The sequence below is a fragment of the Emydura macquarii genome, unplaced genomic scaffold (genome assembly GCF_026122565.2).
Source record: "Emydura macquarii macquarii isolate MOO-44397 ecotype Brisbane River unplaced genomic scaffold, CSIRO-AGI_Emac_v2 contig_18, whole genome shotgun sequence".
NCBI classification, from domain to species: domain Eukaryota; kingdom Metazoa; phylum Chordata; order Testudines; family Chelidae; genus Emydura; species Emydura macquarii.
The window spans coordinates 3,677,740-3,700,584 of record NW_027130155.1 but is presented as its reverse complement, the minus strand read 5'-3'; the positions used below and the strand labels follow the sequence as shown (position 1 = coordinate 3,700,584).

Genomic DNA, 22,845 nt, shown 5'->3' with positions numbered 1-22,845 from the left:
CAGTGGTTTTGAAACTTTTTACTCTGGGTACCCCTTTAATAACATGTAGCCCCTTTCCAAATGCAGTCTACCGTGTACCCCAATCTGAGATAGGGTCATAATATACCTATGATTAGATTGCGAAGTCTTACTAAATAAAATGTGTTGTCTGCCATTCCAGGATTTTTCTTGTGTACGCCTTGGCAAGCGCTCACATACCCCTATAGGTACACATACTTCAGTTTGGAAAGCACTGCTGTATGCCCATAAGTCCATAACTTGACTAAGTTTCTGTGTGGATTTTGATTCACTAGAGAGAGAGTCGATCTCTGAAAAAGTGATGGTTCAGTTGGGTTATCAGTTTATGGAGAGTTGAATAAAGCAAACATTCTGAAATTAAACAGAATAGTTACTATAAAATCTAGAATGATTGTTTTCTATTCATATCTCATTGCTAGATGGTTAGTATGTAATTGGTTCATAATGTTGACTGGTTAATGCCTGAAATATGTGGATTTACTAGTAGTCCATACCAGCTAGTATAACTATAAATACCATTCTTATTCATTGGCTTGAACTAAAAGAAGAATTTCTTACTGCACAATTAGAAACAATTGAGAAATATATTGACCATGAGATCATTTTTTCTGTGCTGCTGTACAGAAGATTACCAGCTTTGGGATTTTTCTTTCTCTTTCATCACGCCCTTGGAGGGCAATAAATCTGAAAAATTACCCTGCCTAGTTTTAGTAGTGGGGGCCTTGTCGCAGTTTACAAGCCAAAGAAGGCTTACTGAAACTGAGAGAACTAGGTAGTTATCAGCTGCTTTTAAAAGCATCTCTTCCTGATGAACAGCTGATGAATTTACAATCACATTTAAGACAATTATGGCAAATACACACACGCTATCCAGTGCAAGGAAAGTGCTTTTCAGATTGCCTTTTTTCTAGCTGAGCAATTCCACTTCCTAAGCAAGTGGTGCAAATTCTTTCAAATGCTCCTTAAATCCTGTCTTCATGTAGCTGAATGCAGGTAAACAATAAAAAGACCTGGAAATGTAGTTAAGATTAACTTCTCCTTGAAAGGCTTTTCTAGCGTTGCTTTACACTAATTGGACATGAATGAATATATTGGCTAAAACAACAAATTTAAAAGAAACCAGCTTGGATTCACAGTGTGGATTGCTTAGGCATGTTTCTGAAGATGTCTGGAGACTTCACAGTTCAGGCACCTGTTGCCGTAGATAAATGTTAATGGATTGGGGCCTGAGAAGGGTTGAAGTGACTGTTTACTGACAGTGCACAGAAACTTTTAAGTAACAAGATGACCTGACCATGCATTTTCTTATGCAACAGCTGAAGATACAGCAAAAAGGGATTCTTGATTTGCTAGAGTGCTTAGATTTAGGAAGATGAATGATTAATATTTAGGGAGGAGGAGTATAAGTTTTTAAAAGTCTTGGTGCTTGGTAACAACTTTTTAAAAATGGTATTTCTTCATGGCATCCTTTTTTTCCATTTTAGGAACCCTAAACAAAAGCAATGCAGGAATTTACAAATATATAAGTGTTTATTGCATGTCCAAATAATCCTAGGAAATTATTCAGAGTAGTACTTCAGATGCCAGTGATGCTTCATTTTATTTGCCTCCCGGGTTTGTAATAAATGGCTAGCATGTGTACGCTCCACCACACTCTACTATATGGAATCTCGCACCTTCTCATGTGTGTTCTCCTCCTCTCTTCACCCCTCCTCCACACGGGAACCAACCCCCCCCCCCCCCCCCAGTGAATTAGTGCTACCTTATCCTTATCTAGCTCAAAAGAGGTCCTGAGTTCTTCTGTTTCCAAATTTCTATTGCCCAATTTCTGTGGTTAGCTGACAGCTGTGGTGTATTTATTTGTAGGCAGCCATAGCTCATTAGTTATTTTGCTCCATAATCCTCTGATTATTTTATCAGGAATGTGCTTAGCAGAGTAAAAAGTGTTTGTTAGTTAACAGCTGCTTTCAGGGCCTGCAGGGGAAGTACACACATTGTTTTTAGAGTATTGCTTTAAAAAAAAATCAAGAAAAGTGGTATCTTAAAATACTTATAAGATTCAGATGACACATCCTTGCCCATCCCCAGAGCCACCTCATATAAGCATTGTAAGATAAAACATAGAGCTTTTGAGCTCTATCTCTTGCCACTGTGTTTTGAATACTTTTAGTGCAGTTATCAAACATGTATCAAACATCAAAGTGTATTCCCTAATTTTTTGTATTCACTAGGATAGATAGCATGTTTCTACTTTAATCTCATATTGGAAAAGAGATCATGTGTTTAAAAGATGCAAATAACTATACTATATTTCAGCAAGGCCAGTATGAGATGAGAGGAGTGAGGGACAGCAGTCATTGACAGTTTGCTTGAAGCCATAATAGTTTTATAGCCATAAAGCTAAGTTTTGAAACTTTGTAAAAATAGCTTGTGGACCTGCTCTTGGACATACAGATTAACAAGAAGCTTAACAAAAAGCATAATTTCCTCCACTTCATTTTTAAATACAGGTTTATTATATTGCACAATCCATTATAAATGTTGGAGTTCAGACTTCTGGAAACTTAAAAAAGCAAGTGGGAAAAGTACAGTCTGTTTAATGGGTTGTGTGGTATTTCTGTTTGTTTTTTGTAATGTGATAAGTTTTGAATGCTGCATCTGATCAAGTCCAGAATTTCAGGAAACGTTCTAGGCATCATTGGGCAGAACCCTATTTTAGTGAAAATATGAAAAGGGGGGGGGAACCCCAAACGAGAGTGATGAGGAGCACACGGAGCTTCAACCACCTCTGTAATTTCCTGTAGATCAAAGATGGCAACAGTTAACATCTTCCAGCATAACACCCTCCAACTCAGCTTTACTCAGCCTCCTGAGACAGTTTAAAAAAAGTTGACACCCTGAATGACTTCTGGCTGAGCCAGAAAGAGAAGAAGAAAAAGAATGATGGGAGGAAGGGAATGGGGATGCTAAGAAAGCCCCTGGCATGGATGGAGAGAATGAAGGATGATGCCATGAGGGAAATGGAGTGAGCACAGAAACAAAACCTCTGGCAGTTGGGGAGAATGAAGGCCCCTGCTGTGGGGGTGGGGGGGCATGGGGTGCATACTGAGTGGGCATGGAAGGGAAGATGGGAGTGGGTGGCACACAGAACCCCTGTTGGGGGAACAATGGGAGACCCTGGTATGGAGGGAAAAGGAGGTATGAGGGGGCATCCAGAAACCCTGACATGGGGCGGAAGCATGAGAGGCAATTGTATGGTGGATGAGGGGACACAGAGAGCCCCTGCTGTGGGGGAAGGGGAAATACACAGGGTCCTTGGCATGAGGGTGGAGACTGCAAGGAGTCCCTGAAGTAGAAGTAGATGGGAGGGTGGCACACAGGGAGCTTGTGGGAGAAGGGGGAATGGAGGGATGCAAAGAGCCTCTCGTGTGTAAGTTGCTCAGACTACTGAAGCAACAAAGTGTGCAACACTCTAGTAAAGGATATTCTAAAACAAGTTGCTGAGTTGCTTTTGGATGTCTGATATAGCTTAGGAGGTACAGAAAATAAACCAGAAGACATTATTCTCCATTTGCTATGGAGTAAATTAAGCTTACATCACCCAAGGAGTGTCAAAGCCACGTAAACCGTGCAGTTGACTGAAATGCCTTAAAGCTCAAAGATTAATTTCATTTGCATCTTTGATAAGCAGATGCTTTGTAAATTTTTTGGGGGGAAATGTTGCCAAGGGGGTGAACATGACAGAATAATTATGTGCCTTGGAAATGGGTGCTATTACTGAATCTGCTTCTGGACACGTTCAGTGGAGAATCGTTTACTCTAAGCAAAAGTGTTGTTTCTTTTGTCTTTGTTTTGCAGTGAGGAGAGCTACAATGTCACAGATTATTCCTTGAGGGACCAGCTGTTGGTTGAGCAATGTGACAGTGAGGAGCTGAATTCCTCGCCTGTAAAGAACAGTTCCACTATGCTGTACTCTCGGCAGAGCTCTGCAAGTCACCTCTTCAGATTAATTGTCCTCAGTAACCACGCAGGAGAGGAGGTGGAGATGCTACTGGGGACTGAGACTCAGTAAGTAAATAACTAAAAACTTCCCCATTTCTCCTTCCCTCGCCTCCCGTTTGAGGCATTTTTATTCTAGCCAGGGGCTGGAGCATAGAGTCCTTAAATTCTACTCTATGATGTGTTCAGCAAGTCTAAAAACCATAGTTAAATCCCAGTACAGCATCCTGATAACAGACCTAAACTTCAGCGGTCAAAGTAACAAAACAAAATGGAATTGCTGCCAAACCCAGGTATCTCTCAGGACAGTGTATGCCATTACACTTACGGCACTAGGGCTGGGCCAGAAGCTGTTTTCTTGTCGTAGGAAAAATGTACAGATGTCAAAACATTTCCCATTCTACATTGAGGTTTTTTGTGAAAAATGAGAGAGACCCACCCCAGAATGGGCAATAGTCTGAATCAGGGAGCACAGGGACTTGAATCTTCATCTCCCACATCCAAGGTGAGTGTCCTAACCACTGGGCTATGATTGTTCTAGGATGCAATTCTTGCTCTCTGACTCTGATGAAACTCATCCTTTCTCACCAAAACTTTTGATTTAATGAAACAACATTTTCAATTCCAGACCCGCTCTACTGGACAGTATACCGGTCAAATATAATAACCTGTTCATCATACAGTAGAAGTAAGCTTCATATTGTTGGCTCACACAAGGTTTTAAATGTATATACAGTATGTAATTTGTTTGTGGTTTTTAAGTTTTGATTCACTGTTATAATTTTATAATGTGTTGAACCAAAATGGTATAGAAACAAAGAATACCCAAAATTCTACCCCTAACAGTTAAGGCAGCAATTATAGTGGCGCTTGAATTTGCCTCCTGGGGAAATTAGTACTTTTCTCTCATACGTGTGAAATGAATTCCACTCCAGATTCTGTACTGGTGTTTTTTTATTCTTTTTCCAATCAGAATATATGTTCTTTGTGCTGATTAAGCTCATATAATTACATCTCACTAGGCAGATCAGTAACTTGACTGGAGCCATGATAAACTAGAACGAGACAAAGAAACTATATAGATGCTACCATGCTCTGAATGTGTATGCAAATTTACTAATTATGTAATGTCAACCATCTCAAGATACAGTCCATATTTAAAGAGCAATATGATATGTGAGGCTGGGATATCATTTGACATCTGTACATGATAAAAACTTTTAGAATGCATTAGAGATTATTTCTGTGCCAGAATAAGGGAATTTTTGCAAACTTCTCTGCAGTTTTCCACTAGCAAAATTAATTGCTGGGTGTTAGGTTCTGTGAAACACCAGATTTTAAAAGTTCCATGACCACAGTATAGGATGACTACTTTCTGTGGTATGGTTTAGCAGCTGGAAGGCTGTGTGATTAAGGCCATATGCTTCTGGTATGGATATGTTTAAAGGGTTTGGCAGCTGGGAAGAGGGATCTGACTTTTATGGGATGACTTTTCTTTGGCCAGTGTGCACTCATAGACGATAAGGTTCAGAAGGGACCAATATGATCATCAAGTCTGACCTCCTGCAGAACACAAGCCACAGAACCTCAGCCACCCGCTCCTGTAATAAACCTCTAACCTATGCCTGAGTTATTAAAGTCCTCAAATCATGTTTTAAAGACTTTAAGGTACAGAGAATCCACCAGCAAGTGAGCCGTGCCCCATGCTACAGAGGAAGGCGAAAAACCCCCAAAGCCTTTGCCAATCTGCCCTGGGGGAAAATTCCTTCCCAATCCCAAATATGGCGATCAATTAAACCATGAACATGTGGGCAAGACTCACCAGCCAGAACACTCAAGAAAGAATTCTGTATAATAACTCAGAACCCACCCCATCTAACATCCCTTCACAGGCCATTGGCACCAGTAGTCAAAGATCAGTCAATTGCCAAATTAGGCTGTCCCATCATACCATCTGCTCCATAAATTTATCAAGCTCAGTTTTGAAGTCAGCTAGTTTGACCCCACTGCTCTCCATGGAAGGCTATTCCAGAACTTCACTCCTGTGTTGGTTAGAAACCTGCATCTAATTTCAAGTCTAAACTTCCTGATGGCCAGTTTATATCCATTAGTTCTTGTGTCCACATTGGCGCTGAACTTAAATCATTCCTCTCTCTCCCTGGTATTTATCCCTCTAATGTATTTATAGAGAGCAGTCATATGTCCCCATAACATTCTTTTGGTTAGGCTAAACAAGCCAAGCTCTTTGAGTCTCCTCTCATAAGGCAGGTTTTCCATTCCATGGATCATCCTAGTAGCCCTTCTCTGCCCCTGTTCCACTTTGAATTCATCTTTCTTAAACATGGGGGACCAGAACTGCACACAATATTCCAGATGAGGTCTCACCAGCACCTGGTATAACGGTACTAACACCTCCCTTTCTCTACTGGAAATACTTTGTCTGATGCATCCAAGGACCGCATTAGCTTTTCTCACGGACACATCACATTGGCGGCTCATAGTCATCCTGTGATCAACCAATACGCCCAGGTCCTTCTCTTCTGTCACTTCTAACAGATGCGTCCCCAGCTTATAGCAGACATTCTTATCATTAGTGCATGACCTTGCATTTTCCAGTATTAAATATCATCCTATTTCTATTACTCTAGTTTACAAGGTCATCCAGATCTTCCTGTATGATATCCCGATCCTTCTCTGTATTGGCAATACCTACCAACTTTGTGTCATCCGCAAACTTTATTAGCACATTCCCACTTTTTGTGTCAAGGTCAGTAATAAAAAGGTTAAATAAAATTGGTCCCAAGACCGATCCCTGAGGAACTCCACTAGTAACCTCTCTCCAGCCTGACAGCTTGTAGTCTCTTTAACCAGTTCTTTATCCTCCTTTCAATGTTCATGTTAATCCCTATCTTTCCCAATTTAACTAATAATTCCCCATGTGGAACTGTATCAAATGCCTTACTGAAATCTAGGTAAATTAGATCCACTGCTTTCCCTTTGTCTTAAAAAATCTGTTCTCTTCTCAAAAAAGGAGATCAGGTTGGTCTGGCACGATCTACCTTTTGTAAAACCATGTTGTATTTTATCCCAATTACTGTTAACTTTGATGTCCTTAACTACTTTCTCTTTCAAAATTTTTTCCAAGACCTTGCATACTACTATGGTCAAACTGCAGTTACTCAGATCACTTTTCCCCCTTTCTTAAAAATAGGAACTATGTTAGCAATTCTCCAGTCATATGGTACAGACCCTAAGTTTATAGATTCATTAAAAATCCTTGCTAAGGGGCTTGCAATTTCATGTGCTAATTCCTTTAATATTCTTGGATGGAGATTATCTGCCACCCCCCTCCCCCCGATTTAGTCCCATTAAGGTGTTCGAGTTTGGCTTCTACCTCGGATGTAATAATATCTACCTCCATATCCTCATTCCCATTAGCCACCCTACCACTATCCCCAAGATCATCATTAGCCTCATTAAAAATGGAGGCAAAGTATTTGTTTTGATATTCGGCCATGTCTAGATTATCCTTAACCTTCACACCATCCTCGGTGCTTAGTGGTCCCACTTCTTCGTTCTTGTTTTTCTTCCTATTTATGTGGCTATAGAACTTTTTACTATTGGTTTTAATTCCCTTTGCATGGTCCATCTCTCCTTGGCTTTTGGCCTTTCTCACTTTATCTCTACATGTTCTGACTGCCAAGAGGTAGATTTCCTTGCTGATCCCTCCCATCATCCACTCCTTGTAGGCTTTCTGCTTTCTTTTAATCACCTGGTGAGATACTTACTCATCCAGGTTGGTCTACAACTCTTACCTATGAATTTTTTCCCCTTTTTTGGGATACAGGTTTCAGATACTTCCAGTCAAAGTTACAGGAACTAATTCCAAGCCTCCTCCACTTTTAGACCCATGAGTTCTTCAGTTCAGTCCACTTCCCCAACTAATTCCATTAATTTTTTTAAGTTAGCCCTTTTGAAGTCAAAGACCCTAGTCACAGATCTATTTTTGTTTATTTTTTCCATTTAGTTTGAACTGAATTATCTCATGGTCACTTGAACCAAGGTTGTCCCCTACAACCAGTTCTTCTATGAGGTCCTCACTACTCACCAATACCAAATCTAAAATGGCATCCCCTCTTGTTGGTTCAGTAACTATTTGGTGAAGGAATCAGTTAGCTATCACATCCTGGAAAATCTGGGACCTATTATTATTACTAGCACTTGTCCACTAGTCTATATCTGGGAAGTTAAAGTCTCCCATAATCACACAGTTTCCTGTAGTATTTACTTAATTGAAAGCCTTAAAGAGGTCTCTATCCATGTCCAAATCAGATCCTGGTGGTCTGTAGCACACCCAAAGCACTATCCCATGGGAAACTCTAGTAGTTTTCTTCCCCAATGTGATTTTTACTCAGAGAGACTCTGTCTTATCACTTCTAATTTCTTTACAGTCTACCTCATCATTGATATGCAATGCTACTCCACCACCTTTGCCTTTATATCTGTCTTTCCTAATCAGCACATACCCTTCAATACTTGTACACCAGTCGTGACTACTGTTTCACCATGTTTCTGTTATCCCTATAATATCTGATTTCACTTCCTCTACCAGTAACTCTAGTTCCTCCATTTTGTTACCAGGCTCCTCACATTGGTATATAAACATCTTAATTTTTGCTTCGCTCACATTCCTTACCTGATTTGGCATAGTCATTCTACTGCCAATATCGCCTATTAGACTCATATCTACAGTACTCTTCCTCTTAATGTCCCTTCTGCTCCCCACTGCTATGTCCTTTCTGACTTCATTTTCCTCCCTCTCAATGCTAAAATCAGGCGTGGAGATTAACTGGGCATCTCCCAACCATCTCCCCCAACTTCCTAGTTTAAAGCTCTCTTAATCAGTTGTGCCAGCCTCAATCCTAGAAGTGCATTTCCCTCCCTACTCAAGTGAAGTTCATCCCAAGAGAACAGTCCTCTGTCCATGAATGTTTCCCAGTGACCATACATCCCAAACTCCTCCTTATAGCACCACTGCCTGAGCCATCTGTTGATCATCAGAATCTTGTCACACCTTTTCATCCTCCTCTAGGGACAGGCAGAATCCCACTGAAGATCACCTGAGCCTCAATTTCCTTAAGAGTCTTCCCCAGGCTGACACAGTCGCCTTTGATATGTTCCAGGAAGAATCTAGCTGTATCATTTGTACCCATATGAAGGACAATCAGTGGATTCTTTCCTGCTCCCGTTAGGATCCTCTTCAGCCTCTGGTCCGCATCTTAACATCCGGCAGACAGCACACCCTTCTGTTCTGCAGATCAGCTCTGGTTACAGGCCTGTCTGTTCTTCTCAGGAGGGAGTCTCCAATCATGTAGACCTGCCTTTTCCTCCTGACGGTGCAATTCTCCAGCCCATCCTGTTCTTTCTGGCTGCAAGTCATCGCATCTACTGTTCTCCTTTGCAATCCTCTGCAACCATTCCTGTAACCTCCTGGGGCTCTTATTTGGTGGTATCTCCATTGGCTCATCCACTCTTTGTATAGGACTAGCTGATCTTCTCTTCTTCCTTGCCTTCCCACTTTCAGTAACCACCTGCTGTGCCCCTTCTTCATTTTCCAACTCTGCAAACCTGTTTGAGGTCTATTTCTCCTTCACTAGCCCGTCTTTTCCTCTGCCGGTTCTTGCAGTCATATGCTTCCACTGGCCACTTTCCTCACCCACCATTCTCCCCACAGAGTTCATTGGTCCTGCTTCCATCTGCAGGTCTAGGTTTTTCCCTTCAGCCTCCTCATTCCTTTGCTCCTTCATCGCTTGAACCCCCTTCTAAACTCAACCAGAGTTTCCACCTGCATCTCCAGCCCTCAAGTCCTCTTCCATCAGCTCTATGAGGCAGCACTTCATACAAACAAAGCTCTTTTGAGGTACCGCCTCCAGGATCATATACATCAGGGGTGGGGAACGTCCGGATACGGCCCGCGGGACTATTTGGTCAGGCCCGGGGACTATTTGGTCAGCGGGGGGAATTCGGCGGTGGCGGGGTTCCGTGGGGGGGGGAGCAGTGCCCGCCGCCGAAACCCTGCTGCCGTTTGCCCCTTTTCGGCGGCAGACACTCAGCCGTCTTCCGCGTACCACCATCAGGCCCTTCGCAGAAAAAAGGTTCCCCACCCCTGATATACATCCTTACAGCTTCCACATCCAATCATCTTCATTGTCTCTTCCACTGCTTGAATGACTATCGCTACCACTTCTGTATCTGTCATAGCCTTTTCTCCTACTTCCTGTCAGTGAAAGACACAAAAACACCCCACCAAAACAACCCCCAGTGAGCGCCCCAACAATACCAGAACACCACACACTTCCTCCCCACTCTCACTCAAACGCCCCTGTTTTCTGCTCTGTTTGCTGGCTCCTGTGCCACTACCCTAATTCTTCCTCCTCCTTCCCCAGTTTTTCTGCTTTTCCACAGACTTTTCCCCACTGACTACACACAAACCAGCTGCAGTCTTCAATATACTCTGAGCCCAGCTGACTCTCTGCTCACAATCAGTGGACCATTCTAGTAGCCAAATTCCATCTAAACTATACCAAATCTTTCTAAATCCAGGAGAGGGTCCCAGTTCTCAAAACCCCAGTGTGCTGTTATACACACTCAGTTCAACTGGCCAGCCATTGGGTACTGCACGGAAGCCCAGAAAGGCAACTGCCATTCTGTATTTGCAGCTCAGGAGGCTATATTTGAAAATCTGGCTGCAGGGAGTGTAAGCTGGACTCTGAGATGCACTGGATCCAGATTCTATGGCAAGCACTGTTAAGTTCTAAGGAAAGTTGATTTAGATTAATTTGTTGAAATTGAGGCGTTCTCTTTGGAAGTGCAATAACATCACTGATGGAACCCCTGTATGAGAGGGAGAGTTATTCCCAATAAGGTTAGAGGCCTAAGGTCCCTGTGGAGACAGTATCCATATGTGTAAGCTGGTTAGAGCTCTTTGGAAGTGGGCTTCTTGCCGTTTCCAGTCCAAATGGGGTAGCAGAGTCTTGGGAGTGAAGCCACAGGGGGCCCTTTATCATGGTGTGCCAAGAGCCCCAGATTGCCTTAATCAGTCCTGCATGCTTCATGGGTGGGTGGAATAGAGCTCTACATGGCACTCGTGGTCATCAGCCTACTCCCTGATTATCACCACTCTCCCTCTGCAACCCTGCTCTGACCTCCCAGTCTCACCTTTTGCCTCTGGTGGGATAGAGCTCTGCTCAGCACCCACAGCTCTATGGCTCAGCCCAGATTGTCACTGTGCACCAGAGCGCACACTTTTTAAAATAGGCAAGGGCAGTTCTGACAAATCAAGAGAGCTGTTGTCCTGCTTTCTGTCTCCTCCTTCTGTGGGCAGCAGGGCAGGAGAATGTGTGGCTTATTAATTCCATCTTGTGGTGAGAGCAGCATAGAAAGAGGAAGCTGCAGCCAGATCCCAGTACAGCGGAGAGAATAAAATGCCAGGTGCCTGGCTGCAACCAATGGACAGAGTCCGTGGCCAGAACATGGAACTCTGCAGTAGTTTGACAAGATGCCACATTCTGTGTTAAATTCAATGAAGAAGGAATTATAACATGTGCAAGGCCCTGTGTATATAAGTCACTGCATCTGGTGGCATTACCAAAGCAGGATTTTTCCAAATGGTCAGTGGAGGCAGTGGAAGTTTTCCTGAGAGTTCAAAGTGAGAAGTGTTTTCTTTACTTCTGCTCCTGCAATTTTCAACATCAACCTTACCCAGATAATTTCCCACAGACTATAGCCTTAAATCCTTTTAAATAGTGCAGACATGTGTACATTAAATGGAGATTAACTAAATCTGGCTAGGTGATAGTGGTAATTTTATATGCAAACAATTTTATGCAGTGAGTTTGGTCTCTTAAAACTAATTTTTACTACCTCTTCCCCAATATCACAACCCCAATGTGCCTGATCTTATCAAACTGAGTTACCATTTCTCCAGCTGACAGAGTGGTTTGTTACTCCTGCTCCGAGGGAAGGGCTAAGGTTTGAACATCAAGGGAATATCCTTATGAGCTCTGTGTCTGCTTCTGAATAAATGAAACACATCATCTCCCTTCACTACATCGCTGTCTCTTCTTTCAGAAGCATGAAAGATTCAAATAACTATTGAAACAGAAAATACCACTATGTTTTAAATCATGGGACATGCAGTCTTCTAGTTCTGACAGCCCAGCAGTTAATTGTAGGAGGTTACTTTATGTCAAACTTATTGCTCACAAGTTATGGGTGATTTTTCCAAACCTCTCTGGCCACAAAACAGGATTTAACAACAAAATTGATTTTAAACTAGCATATCTCAAACCCACCATGCTGCTGTTGATGTAAGCTGTATGGTGAGTTAGCCTCTATATCAGTCAGTGAATTTAGCAAATAAAAAAAGACTTAGATATCTTAGCAGTAAAATCATTCTGAGGTTACAAATGTTAGCCACTAAATATTTCGCCTGTCTACATGAACATTTAGTTTGCCACAAGCTTAAGTATGAATCTATCCTATACTAACTTGCCATGCACTAAATGTCCATGTGCACTATGCGGATGTGCACTAACAGTTCATTAGTGTGCTTTGATCAACCCCTCTTTGCAATGGGAGAAACTTAAAGCAGGGTCAACATAGAAAGTTAGTTAGCTAGGCTAGCTAGCTAGCTATTCCAATCCTTTAGGTAAAATCTAGGTACAATCTGAATGTTGTTAATGAATGCTGTTTTGTCACAGATCTTCAGGTTTTCCTGGACAATTGAAAAACAGAAGGTAGATGAATATGAAATAGAATTAAATTAGAGAAAAGGGAACACAAAAAGAGGGGGGGAATAAAATATTATGGAGATGGATAGAATGAATGATGTAAAAGGGAGAAGATAAGTAACAAATGACACAAAATGGGAAAGTTAGTGTATTCGATAAAGGAGTATAAATAAAATTATACTTCATTGGCAGACAATCTCCATGCTTTGGGGAGAGAGATGTGATGGATATTTTGAGCACTTAAGTTAATATGATTGCTACCTAGTGTGTATTAAATATTGGGTTGGAGATGAAAGCAGAATTCACTAGAATTTATGCATAGTCTTCTGGCAGATGGGGTTGGGGCCTAGCAGCCATGAAATCCCTGTATTATTTTCATATTTATTCCCTTGAAAAATGCATAGGTGTTGGCATCTATATAGATGAAGCTGGGCCCCATTTCTCCTGCAGCAAAGAAGGGCAGTGGCTGCTTATAAATCATTTCCTCGTTATATGAAGTGAGACAGTTAAGTTTTAAGTAGAGGAGGCCCAAAGAAACATCTTGCATCTTTCTCCAAAATCCTTAGTGTGGTCTTGGTCATAGATTCATAGAGGCACCATGGTCACAGGATAGAACCAGGGACCGGTGGTCAAGAGACCCGAGTTTCGTTCCTTGCTCGGCTACTGACTTTGTAATGTGATCTTGGGTCATTCGCCCTTCTGTGTTCGAGTTTCCCATCTGTGAAGTGTGGATAACTCTTTCCCACCTTGGTAAGACACTTTGAGATGCGTCCACTTTGAGGTGGATGAAAACTGCCATGTAACTGCTAGGCAGTAATGATGGTGTTAACTATCACAGGGGATGTGAGTGAGTTACATTTTGGTCTGCAGGGGGAAAAATTGCTTTGCATGTACAGTCCAAGATGCTAAGCCCAGCTGTTAGGAGTCAGTTTTCATAGTGAGTGAATCACATCACTTAAAATAATTATATTCTAAGTTCTGTAAAACATACCTATGTACGTGAAGTATTTTTTTTGCATTGTCAAAAAATTCCACTCCTGTTTGCTGTAGGTTAATCTACTATCACTAGCTCGTTGTAGAGAGATTCTCTTTTTTTTTTTTTTTTTAACCCTAACCTTTGTCTCATGTAATCCTGTCATGTAAGGACTGAGTAATTATATATCCCTGCATTATGGGGGTAAACCATACAGCACGCAATTGGCTACACTGCACTGAGTCTGTGTAAACAAATGCATTTTTGAGGATGTTTATTCACTGTTTACCAAACTGAAGAATAAATAACCTTAATAATGCATGTGATATATTTCAGAATGAACACAACAAATACTATTAGAGGTGTACTGAGTCCTTGAAGCCAAGACTGAGCCTCCGAATAGTTCATGGAGGTATTCTGATGTCTCTCACACAGAGGTATTTCAACAAGGAGCTGTGTTAGTTCATGGGCCATAAACTCAGAATAAACAGCTTTTTAAAAAGTGTGTAGTCGATTGATATATTTTGTAAGTGGAGAATAAATATATGATAAATAATTGTAGGTGATTTACAGCACAGACTAAAACTTTACCTAGTTCTGGGAAAATACATTCAGTCCTAAGAATCAGGCACAGTACCGCCATCATTGGCAAATGCATATCAGGAACTGTCATTTTGGTGCAGTGGTTACTTGCTCCTAACTCCTTCCTCATTGACCTTGAATTAGGGGTGACAAGGTATATTGGGTGAATGAGAGAGAATCCTGGGTACTGAAAAATCTGGAGCATCTGTTGTGAAGTACCACCATATTTAGGTCTTCATGCCAAGAAATCATAATGTTTGTACCATGCAGATTATCAACTCTCCAGTCACTGAAACAATGGTATAGCTCCTGTTATGAAGATTACCAATACCATTGCTAGCAGAAGTTACTTCAGGTGCTGGTACAGTAAGGAGCGGGAATAGATTTAGAAAAGGGGCAAAAATGACATAATCAAAACTCATTTGCGTATCCAACTAGTGTCTTCCAAAATAGAACCTGGCCACAAATGGAGCATTCTGATTTTGATTTCAGTAATTTCATACCCACGTCAAGAGCCCTCACTGAATGCTTAAATATCACTTTTCAGTTCGCATTATATAAGCAGCAAAACATATGCCAGGCAGTACATTTTGCGGTAGAGGGATGGGTGGAACACATGGGCATGTCTACACTGCAGCTGGGCGTGAGCCAGTCCAGGTAGACAAACTTGTGCTAGTGGGGCTCAAGCTAGCACACTAAAAATAGCCATGTGGATGTTGCGGTTTGGGCTAGAGCTAGCCTGAATCTATCTACACTGGCTGGGAGGCTTGCTCCAAAACCCAGTGTAGACATAGCCTATTTGTCTTGGGTGGTTGAAGGCATGAGATGGGAAGCTGAGATGTGCAGTAACTCCAGGAATGCACTGGTTATCATGCCTCAAGGCATAAGACAGTTACCTGAGATGATCTAACAGTTTGGTGACATCTGTGCTTGCTTATAAAATGGAGAAGAATCACAAAAGGACTTATGTACTTCTTTGTGCTGTGCATTTCCTTCTAGGAGACTTGGAGGAATTGACATGGGCTGTATTTCTCAACCTTTTTGCTCCCAGGGACCAGCTTGCTGCCTTTCAAAAGTGTGTCAGGGAGATCTCAGGGAGCAGTGCCTAAGACTAGGGCATTTATAAATGGAAAACACATTTGGTACTTCCCAGGCCCAAGGGAGTTTTCACTCAGAGGACCAGATCCTTAGCATGTGTAAGTCGATGTAACTCTAATGAAACCCATGGAGCCATGCCGATTTACACAGCTGAGCCATTTGAACCATAATGCTTGAGCACTTACAGAATCCATCCAGTAATCCATTTCAAATCGCAGCTGCTTTTTAAAACATAATATTTACTTTAGTTTATTAGCTAATTACTGGTGACTTCTTCAGTGAAAAATGTAAACAGGAAGAGCTTTTCAACACACAATACAATAAGGAAAATCCAGACTTTCTGTTTTTGTTCAGATTGTTTTCAGGGGGGAGAGAAGTTGTGAAGTTCATATATATTCAATTGTCATATCCATCTATCTGTCTACAGTATCTACCCTGACCACTTGTGATCATTAAAAATCTCCTAGAACTTTTTACAGCAGTAAGTGTATTAACCCTGGTCAAATTCTACCTTTAATAATTTTTCTACCTAAAATCACCTTTCGTTTGGATATATATTCTCTAGGCATTATCAACCATTGATGATTGCTATTAAGTGATTGCTGTCATTCACAAATGCTTTGTTTCATGCACCCATGTAGTTTTAATACAATGGTAGGCAAAGTCTTTCATTCATTGAATTTATTTGTACACGTATCTAGTGAAGTTTTCAGCCCAGTTTGGGGTACTTATTGATTGAAGTTGATACTTAAATGTAAAATGACCATTAAGCTTGGTTATCTTGTGAAGGTTTTATTTTTTGTTGTGACAAAACAAAATTGATGAAAATTGTAAATGTAAAAGCACTTTATATAGTTTTACATGCATTTTGGAAAGTTATAGTTAATACAATTCCTACCAGTTATTCGCTGTACATATTGTAGGTTACAGTACAGGGCACAACTGTACCTTCATTGGGGCCTGATTCAAAGCCCATTGAAGTCAAAGGCAGTCTAGGTCTACCAACTCTCTCCAAGAGGAGTATGCAAGCCAAAAAAACCCACCCAAACAACCCTTTTGTGTGTTTGAGATGAAACACAAAACGCTTGCAGCTGACATTGGCAGTATTAGTTGTTGCAATATTGTTGTTGTCATGTTGGTCCCAGTATGTGACAGAGACAAGGTGGATGAAGAAATATCTTTTATTTTCTGTTGGTGAAAGACACGCTATTTCAAGCTCCACACACAGCACTGACGAAGAGCTCTCACCCAAATGTACATCAAGAATTATTAGCACGTTTGATCAACATGCAGTAAATTATTCAGATTAATTTAGTGACTTGTCAGGGAAGAAAAGGTGATTTTTTTTTCTAGTGGTAATTGAAAATCCTTACAGAAAGGTTCCTCTCACAACAAAGGGAGGCATGATGAATGCAATCAGTATTAAGCCATCCAAATAACCAATCCCTGAGACAATCTGATGAACACATTTTTCTTTAACTTTTCTGCTTCCTTCCTACCTATTATTAATTTTTTAATCAAAATGAGGAAGTAAATTGACAGTCTCTATAATTTCATATATCAATTGGAAAATTCAAAGCAAAAATCTGTAGGGGAAGGTTGAAGGGAAGGACACAATCATATTAGTTGTCGTGCACCCATGCTGGTTTATCATCACACAATTTGAGGGAAAAGCCACATAATCAGTCTAATTTGGGAACTGTAGTGCAGATACTAAAAAATGTTGAGTTATAATTTGCAGCTATGGACTGTTGCATTTAAAAGATTAATTAGATTGATAGGACTAATTTAATTGATAGGACTGTTTTAAAAGGATGCAGAGCAAATGACTGCTATCAACTTTTGCTATGCTAATAATTTACTGGTTTCTATGTGGTTTCTATGTTTTTCTAAGTGGTGTGCACAGATGAATCTTCCAGTCCCTGGTATATTTCCCTATTTAAGTTCTTTGATATTATTTTTATTGATTTTGACCTAACAAAGGCTTCAAAGTTACGAGGATATTTGCCTTTAAAACATTAGGTTTATATCCTGCTAGCCACTACCATGGAGACAAAGCAAGGAGACACCTGGAGCACTAAAACAGTTCACTGTTTACATTGGCAGCAGAGCATAATTATTAGGGATGTTCCCAAAGCATGTCTTCTTCAAAGTGCAGGGCAGAGAGAAATACATATACCAGTCTTATGTTGCTGGGTGGGAGGGGCTGTAGCTTCATAATCAGTTCTACCACTTATGGCTTATTGCATGTTAACAATGTAGGCATTTTCCAGTGTCCAGTTGTGCCAAAAACGTAGATCCAGTGTTCTAATAAATAAATATAAAGTCTTGATTTGGTTTCACTGTCTCTTTAAATTGAAGAATTAGCCTAATGGCACTAAATATTTTTAACAATTTGATTTTGTGCAGAAAAGAAAAAAGTTTCTATGCTAATACTTCATGTGAAGTCTACAGTTCATGTCTTTTCACAGCTCATGCAGTAATAATTTGGATAACTACAGCTCTTTCAATCATGAAAAAAGAGGAAAATAAGTAAGCACTGTATGACAGGGATTTAGGTCAGAAAAATTAGGTCTAAAATTGTCTGAGAATGAGTAGAAGTGTAGGGTTAACGGTGTATCCCACTGAGTCAGGCCTCTACTACTGTCACTGCACCTTCACTCTCCTGTGCATGAGTTGATAGTGGGAAGTAACTTCTTTTGTGACATCTCTTGTTCCTTGAAGTATGGCCTTAAAAATTCAGTCTGAGCTGCAACTTAAGTTTGCATTGGGGGTAGCGGGTGTTTTTGTTTTCTCTAAATTTAAATCATTTTGGCCATTTTCAGCCTAAGTCACAGCATATGAAATACAATTTTGAGTTTAAATACACCTACACGCTATCAAAAATTGTTACGTCAGTTACATGGTCTAATTGTTTTAGATGTTTTAAAAGAAACTAATAAAAGAGCTGGGATGTTACTTTACAAAAAAGTGATTGTGTAGTTGTAACTGTGTCGGTCCCAGGATGCTAGAGGGACAAGGTGGGTGACGTAATTACCTCTCCTACCTGGTTTCTTTAAAAAGTGGCTAAAGCACATGAGCAGACACGAAGTTTTATTGCTTTTGGTTTGTGTTTTAAAGTGAGAGGTATTGTGGTCTACTCTAATTCCCATCCACTGACAACGCTGGTTTAAGTGTTGGAGCAGAGGACTGGGGTCTATTCCTGGCCTGCTAACTTAACATCTTCTTGCTTGAGTTTACTCATCTGAAAAACTGATCTGATATTTCCTGTCTTGTGCAGCTTAATATTTGTAAAGTGCTTTTACATTCTTTGATGAAGGTCAGCATAAAGTGGAAAGTGGTGAAGGTTATAATTCCTAACATAGGTCCAGAGAATAAATGCATACAGTAAACTGGAATGGTAAATAAAGCATGAATGTCTGTTCATCCACTAGACTGGCTCATACCTTCCAAATAGGTTGGAGCACTGATTGATAGCTCCAGTCTCTGAGGTAACTAATGCAAGTTTTAAAACCTCTAAGGGAAGGATTTTCAAAGGCAAATTAAATTCAAGGGCCACATTTTCATATTCTCCCAACTGCATTCACAAATATTGCAGGCATACCTGTTTGTGAAACTTCATATTTGCCTGTGCATGTTGGGTAATTAAGCAATCAAAAATGAGCAGAAAACCAGGTTTCTTTGAGGAAAAATTACTGGTTTTATGAAGGTTGGTATTAAAGACTCCTTTTCAAAATGAGTCCTGATGTCCATAAATAACACTGATCATAGTGATGCAAACAATTGCTCTGCATCTTTTAATTCTGTCTGTATTTTTCCCTCATTGGTGTAGTAGAATATAAGTGTTAATTACTGGTTAATACTTTAGCATCTTAGCATTTTATAAAATTAGGTCTACACATAGACGATAGTACAATCAGGAGGAAATAGTTGTGGCAAATCACAGCCCTCTTTTAAAATAGATTAGGAGTAACAAAAAAAGGCTAGAATATAATTTTTGTTCTCTTGCGACTGTGATTTGTAGAGTATAATTTACCATAACGCTTGGAAGATACTGAAGTGGTATACAGCATTCTGTTGAACAGTAGTTGCTGTGTTGGAAGTACTTTGTATAGCCCTGGGGAAGCAGTGAAGTTTTGTTGGGATAGAGGTGGTCCTTGTTCTGTTGGAGCAGTTTCAGAGAGTTTTCTGCTTTAGACAACAGCAACAAGAAGTGTCTTGTTCTCTCTGGTACAAATCACTGTGAGAGGCCATCATGTCTCTGAGACGCCATTAGCATCCAAGCTGCCCTCCACAAAAGTGAAAGATTTTATCTATCTCAGTGGACAGTAGAGACGGGAGGGAACACATTAAAACATTAACCACACAATGCTCTAGACATATCCAAGCCCGGAAAGTTTTACTGTTTTAGATTTGCTTTCAAAGTTTAGAATAGCCCTGAAAGACACTATAGATCATTAATGATTCTTTTAAAGACCTCATTACAGTAATCAGAGGATGTCAAACTTATTCTGGAATGACATGTTTTGTGGCAAAAAATGTATGTATTTTTTGTTGTTGTTTGGGGCTTTTTTAGTAAAACATTACTATTTTACTAGTTTGTGTTTTTGACAACTACAGAATTACTCTGTTATATGCCATTAGTAATAAAAATAGCAATCCCACAAAGTCTAGGTGGGAGGAAGAGTGCAGAAAATAATTTGATGATAATCTACACTCTAAGACTGGATGCTAAAAGTGGAGAAAGCAAAGAAGAAAACAGTCTGCATTGAACAGGCTGAACTGAATGGGTTAGCAGTGTAGAGAGCTCTGCATTTCTAAATGTAATGCATTGCTGTTAATTCGAAAATGCATTTTATTTCTCAGCCACTGTTTGTCTGGCCATCTCGTTTGGCGGGTGCTAGATGGTGTAATTGTAGATTGTTCTTCATGGATCAGTCATGGCATTAGGTCTGTGGGGAAAAATCAATTGCTTATTCAGCCATGTATAAGGGGAATCAAGTAGAAAGAAATGCTTCTGTATGAAAAAAAGAAAAATGCTACAGTAGTATTGTGAGCTTAAAGCCGTCCAGTCTTTATAATAATAATTAATAATCTTATGAGCGTAGTGAAACCTTGTTATGGGTTGAATTAAGCCCCCATTGAGGTTGATAGGTGTGACTATACCCTTCAGTTAACATAACTGTATGTATAAGCTTCCACCTATTGTTTTGAGTAGAGCAGAAGAGTCAGAAGACAGACCGTCTGAAGGAATAGCTGAAGGCAGGGTGGCTGACTCTGGAAGAAATCTGGGAAGAAGTTTTTGGGTCAGGGAGGTAGAGGTACAAGAATCAGCCTCACAGTTTTTGTTCAGATCTAGGCAGTTAAAAACCAGTAATGGGAGTTTGCATACTGAGTGCTAATAGGATCTATGATGTGTATAGGCATATGCATACATGTGGACACAGGCTTAAATGTAAATTATTAGGCCAGGCATGCTAAAAAAGCGAAGGAATAGGAGCTCCCAAACTGAATCACCTAACTAGTCTCAAATGGAGAAAGTGACTGGGGCAAGGGCACCCCCCCAGAACTGGGAAAAGTGGATGAGCTAATAATTGGCTTGCACTTCACTATGGCTAATAACTGTAGCCAGTGCCAGGAAAGGTGTCTTACAAATTCAGGCTGTGGAAATTCCCTTTAAAGAAATGGCCCAGGTTAGAGAAATGGTTAGTAGGCAATTTTTTTTGGCAATAACAACATAATAGCTACATGCTGTGATAGACTTCCAGCAAGGGAAAGATGAGGAGTGGTGGAAGCCTATTTTGATACTCTGAGTCTGAGGGAATCTCAGCTGCTTGTAGATCCGAATCAAGAACTGATACCTCTTTGTTTGCTGAATGTTTCTGAGAGATAGTAAACAAAGAGCTGCAGTTGTGAAATGTGATCTTGTGGATCTGGTAAAAATACCTGTATAGAAGAAAATGACAAGGAGTTAAGGGGTTGAAGGCGTGCTCCCAGAGTTTCTATTGCACTTGTTCTAGCACAGTGCAATGCACTTAACTGGGAAATAGCAGAACAGTCTAAAATACTTTTTGGTTAGGAATCGGGAGTTGTTTTCCTGTTCCAACAAAGATATAGGACTTGTACTGCACTGCTCCAGCACAAGACTGGTAGTGGGGAAAACCAACCCACTAAACAGCCCCCTCACCTCTTACCAGTAGCAAAAAGGGAAGAGGCAATAGAGGCAGGCCATCGAAGAAATGTATCAGGAAGGAATAACTGAACCTTCAGCCAACCTTGGTGCCTCACCCATTGTTCTGGTGAAGACATAGGATGGCAGCACTAGATAGTGTGTGGACTATAGAAAATAACATGAAGTCACTTTAAACCATTCTGATCCATTACTATGAATAGATGATATCCCAGATGCTGTAGCAGGTTTAATCTGGTTTCCACCCTGAATCTTAAAAGTGACTATCGGCAAATGGAAGTAGATCCAAAAGACGCTTTCACTGCAGGACAAGGCTTGTGGCAATTTAAAGTGATAGCTTTTGACTTGTGTAATGCATCAGCCATATTTGAAAGCTTTATGGAGAGGGCATTCCCTCTTCTCAGCCTGTGTGTTATATCTAGATGATCATAGACATGTAGGTCTGGAAGGGACCTCGAGAAGTTATCAAGTCTAACCCCTAATCTGGGGCAGGACCAAGTAAACCTGGATCAGAGGGCCTCAAACTGGGGGGCGCGCACCCTTAAGAGGTCATGGAAAAACCTTCCAGGGGGGCATGGCTGGGTCTGGGCCAGCCCCCACAGGGGTAGAGAAGAAGTGCCACTTTGCCCCACTCTGCCCCCATCTCTACTCTAGCCCTGCCCCCCCGGCTGCAGCCCCAGCCTGGGCTCCCAGTCACGTCCCAGGCCCTGCATCCTCATTCCTGGCCCCCGGCTCCCAACCCCATTCACTGCCCAGGTCCCGCGGCTGCAGTTCCATCCCCAGCTCAGGCCCAACTCACAGCCCCTGACCGGGGCTCCCGATTGCGGCTTCTGAAAAGGGTGCATGACCTCAAAAGTTTGGGGATCACTGACCTAGACCAAACCTGACAGGTGTTTGTCCAACCTGTTTTTAAAAACCTTCAAATGAGAGGGATTCCACCACATTCCTTCAAAACCTATTCCAGAGTTTACTTTCATAATTAGAAAGCTTTTCCCAATATCCTACCTAAATCTCCCTTGTTGCCGATTAAACCTGTTACTTCTTGTTCATCCTTCCATGGAGATGAGGAACAATTGATCATCTTCTTCTTTATAACAGCCCTTAACATATTTGAAGACTTATCAGGTTCCCTTCTTAATCTTCTTTTCTCAAGACTAAACGTGCCCAGTTTTTTAAACCTTTCCTCATAGGTG

General features: G+C 40.9%; 1 protein-coding gene across 5 annotated transcripts in view; it reads left to right on the top strand.

The window, feature by feature from the left end:
- The window catches only part of ARHGEF26 (Rho guanine nucleotide exchange factor 26), a 196,117-nt gene that overhangs the window by 160,747 nt on the left and 12,525 nt on the right, over positions 1–22,845 (top strand). For all 5 annotated transcript variants that reach the window (XM_067549912.1, XM_067549820.1, XM_067549986.1 and 2 more), the window contains exon 12: positions 3,877–4,086. In XM_067549912.1, the coding sequence (XP_067406013.1) occupies positions 3,877–4,086 (210 nt within the window). The remainder of the gene's footprint in view (positions 1–3,876; positions 4,087–22,845) is intronic.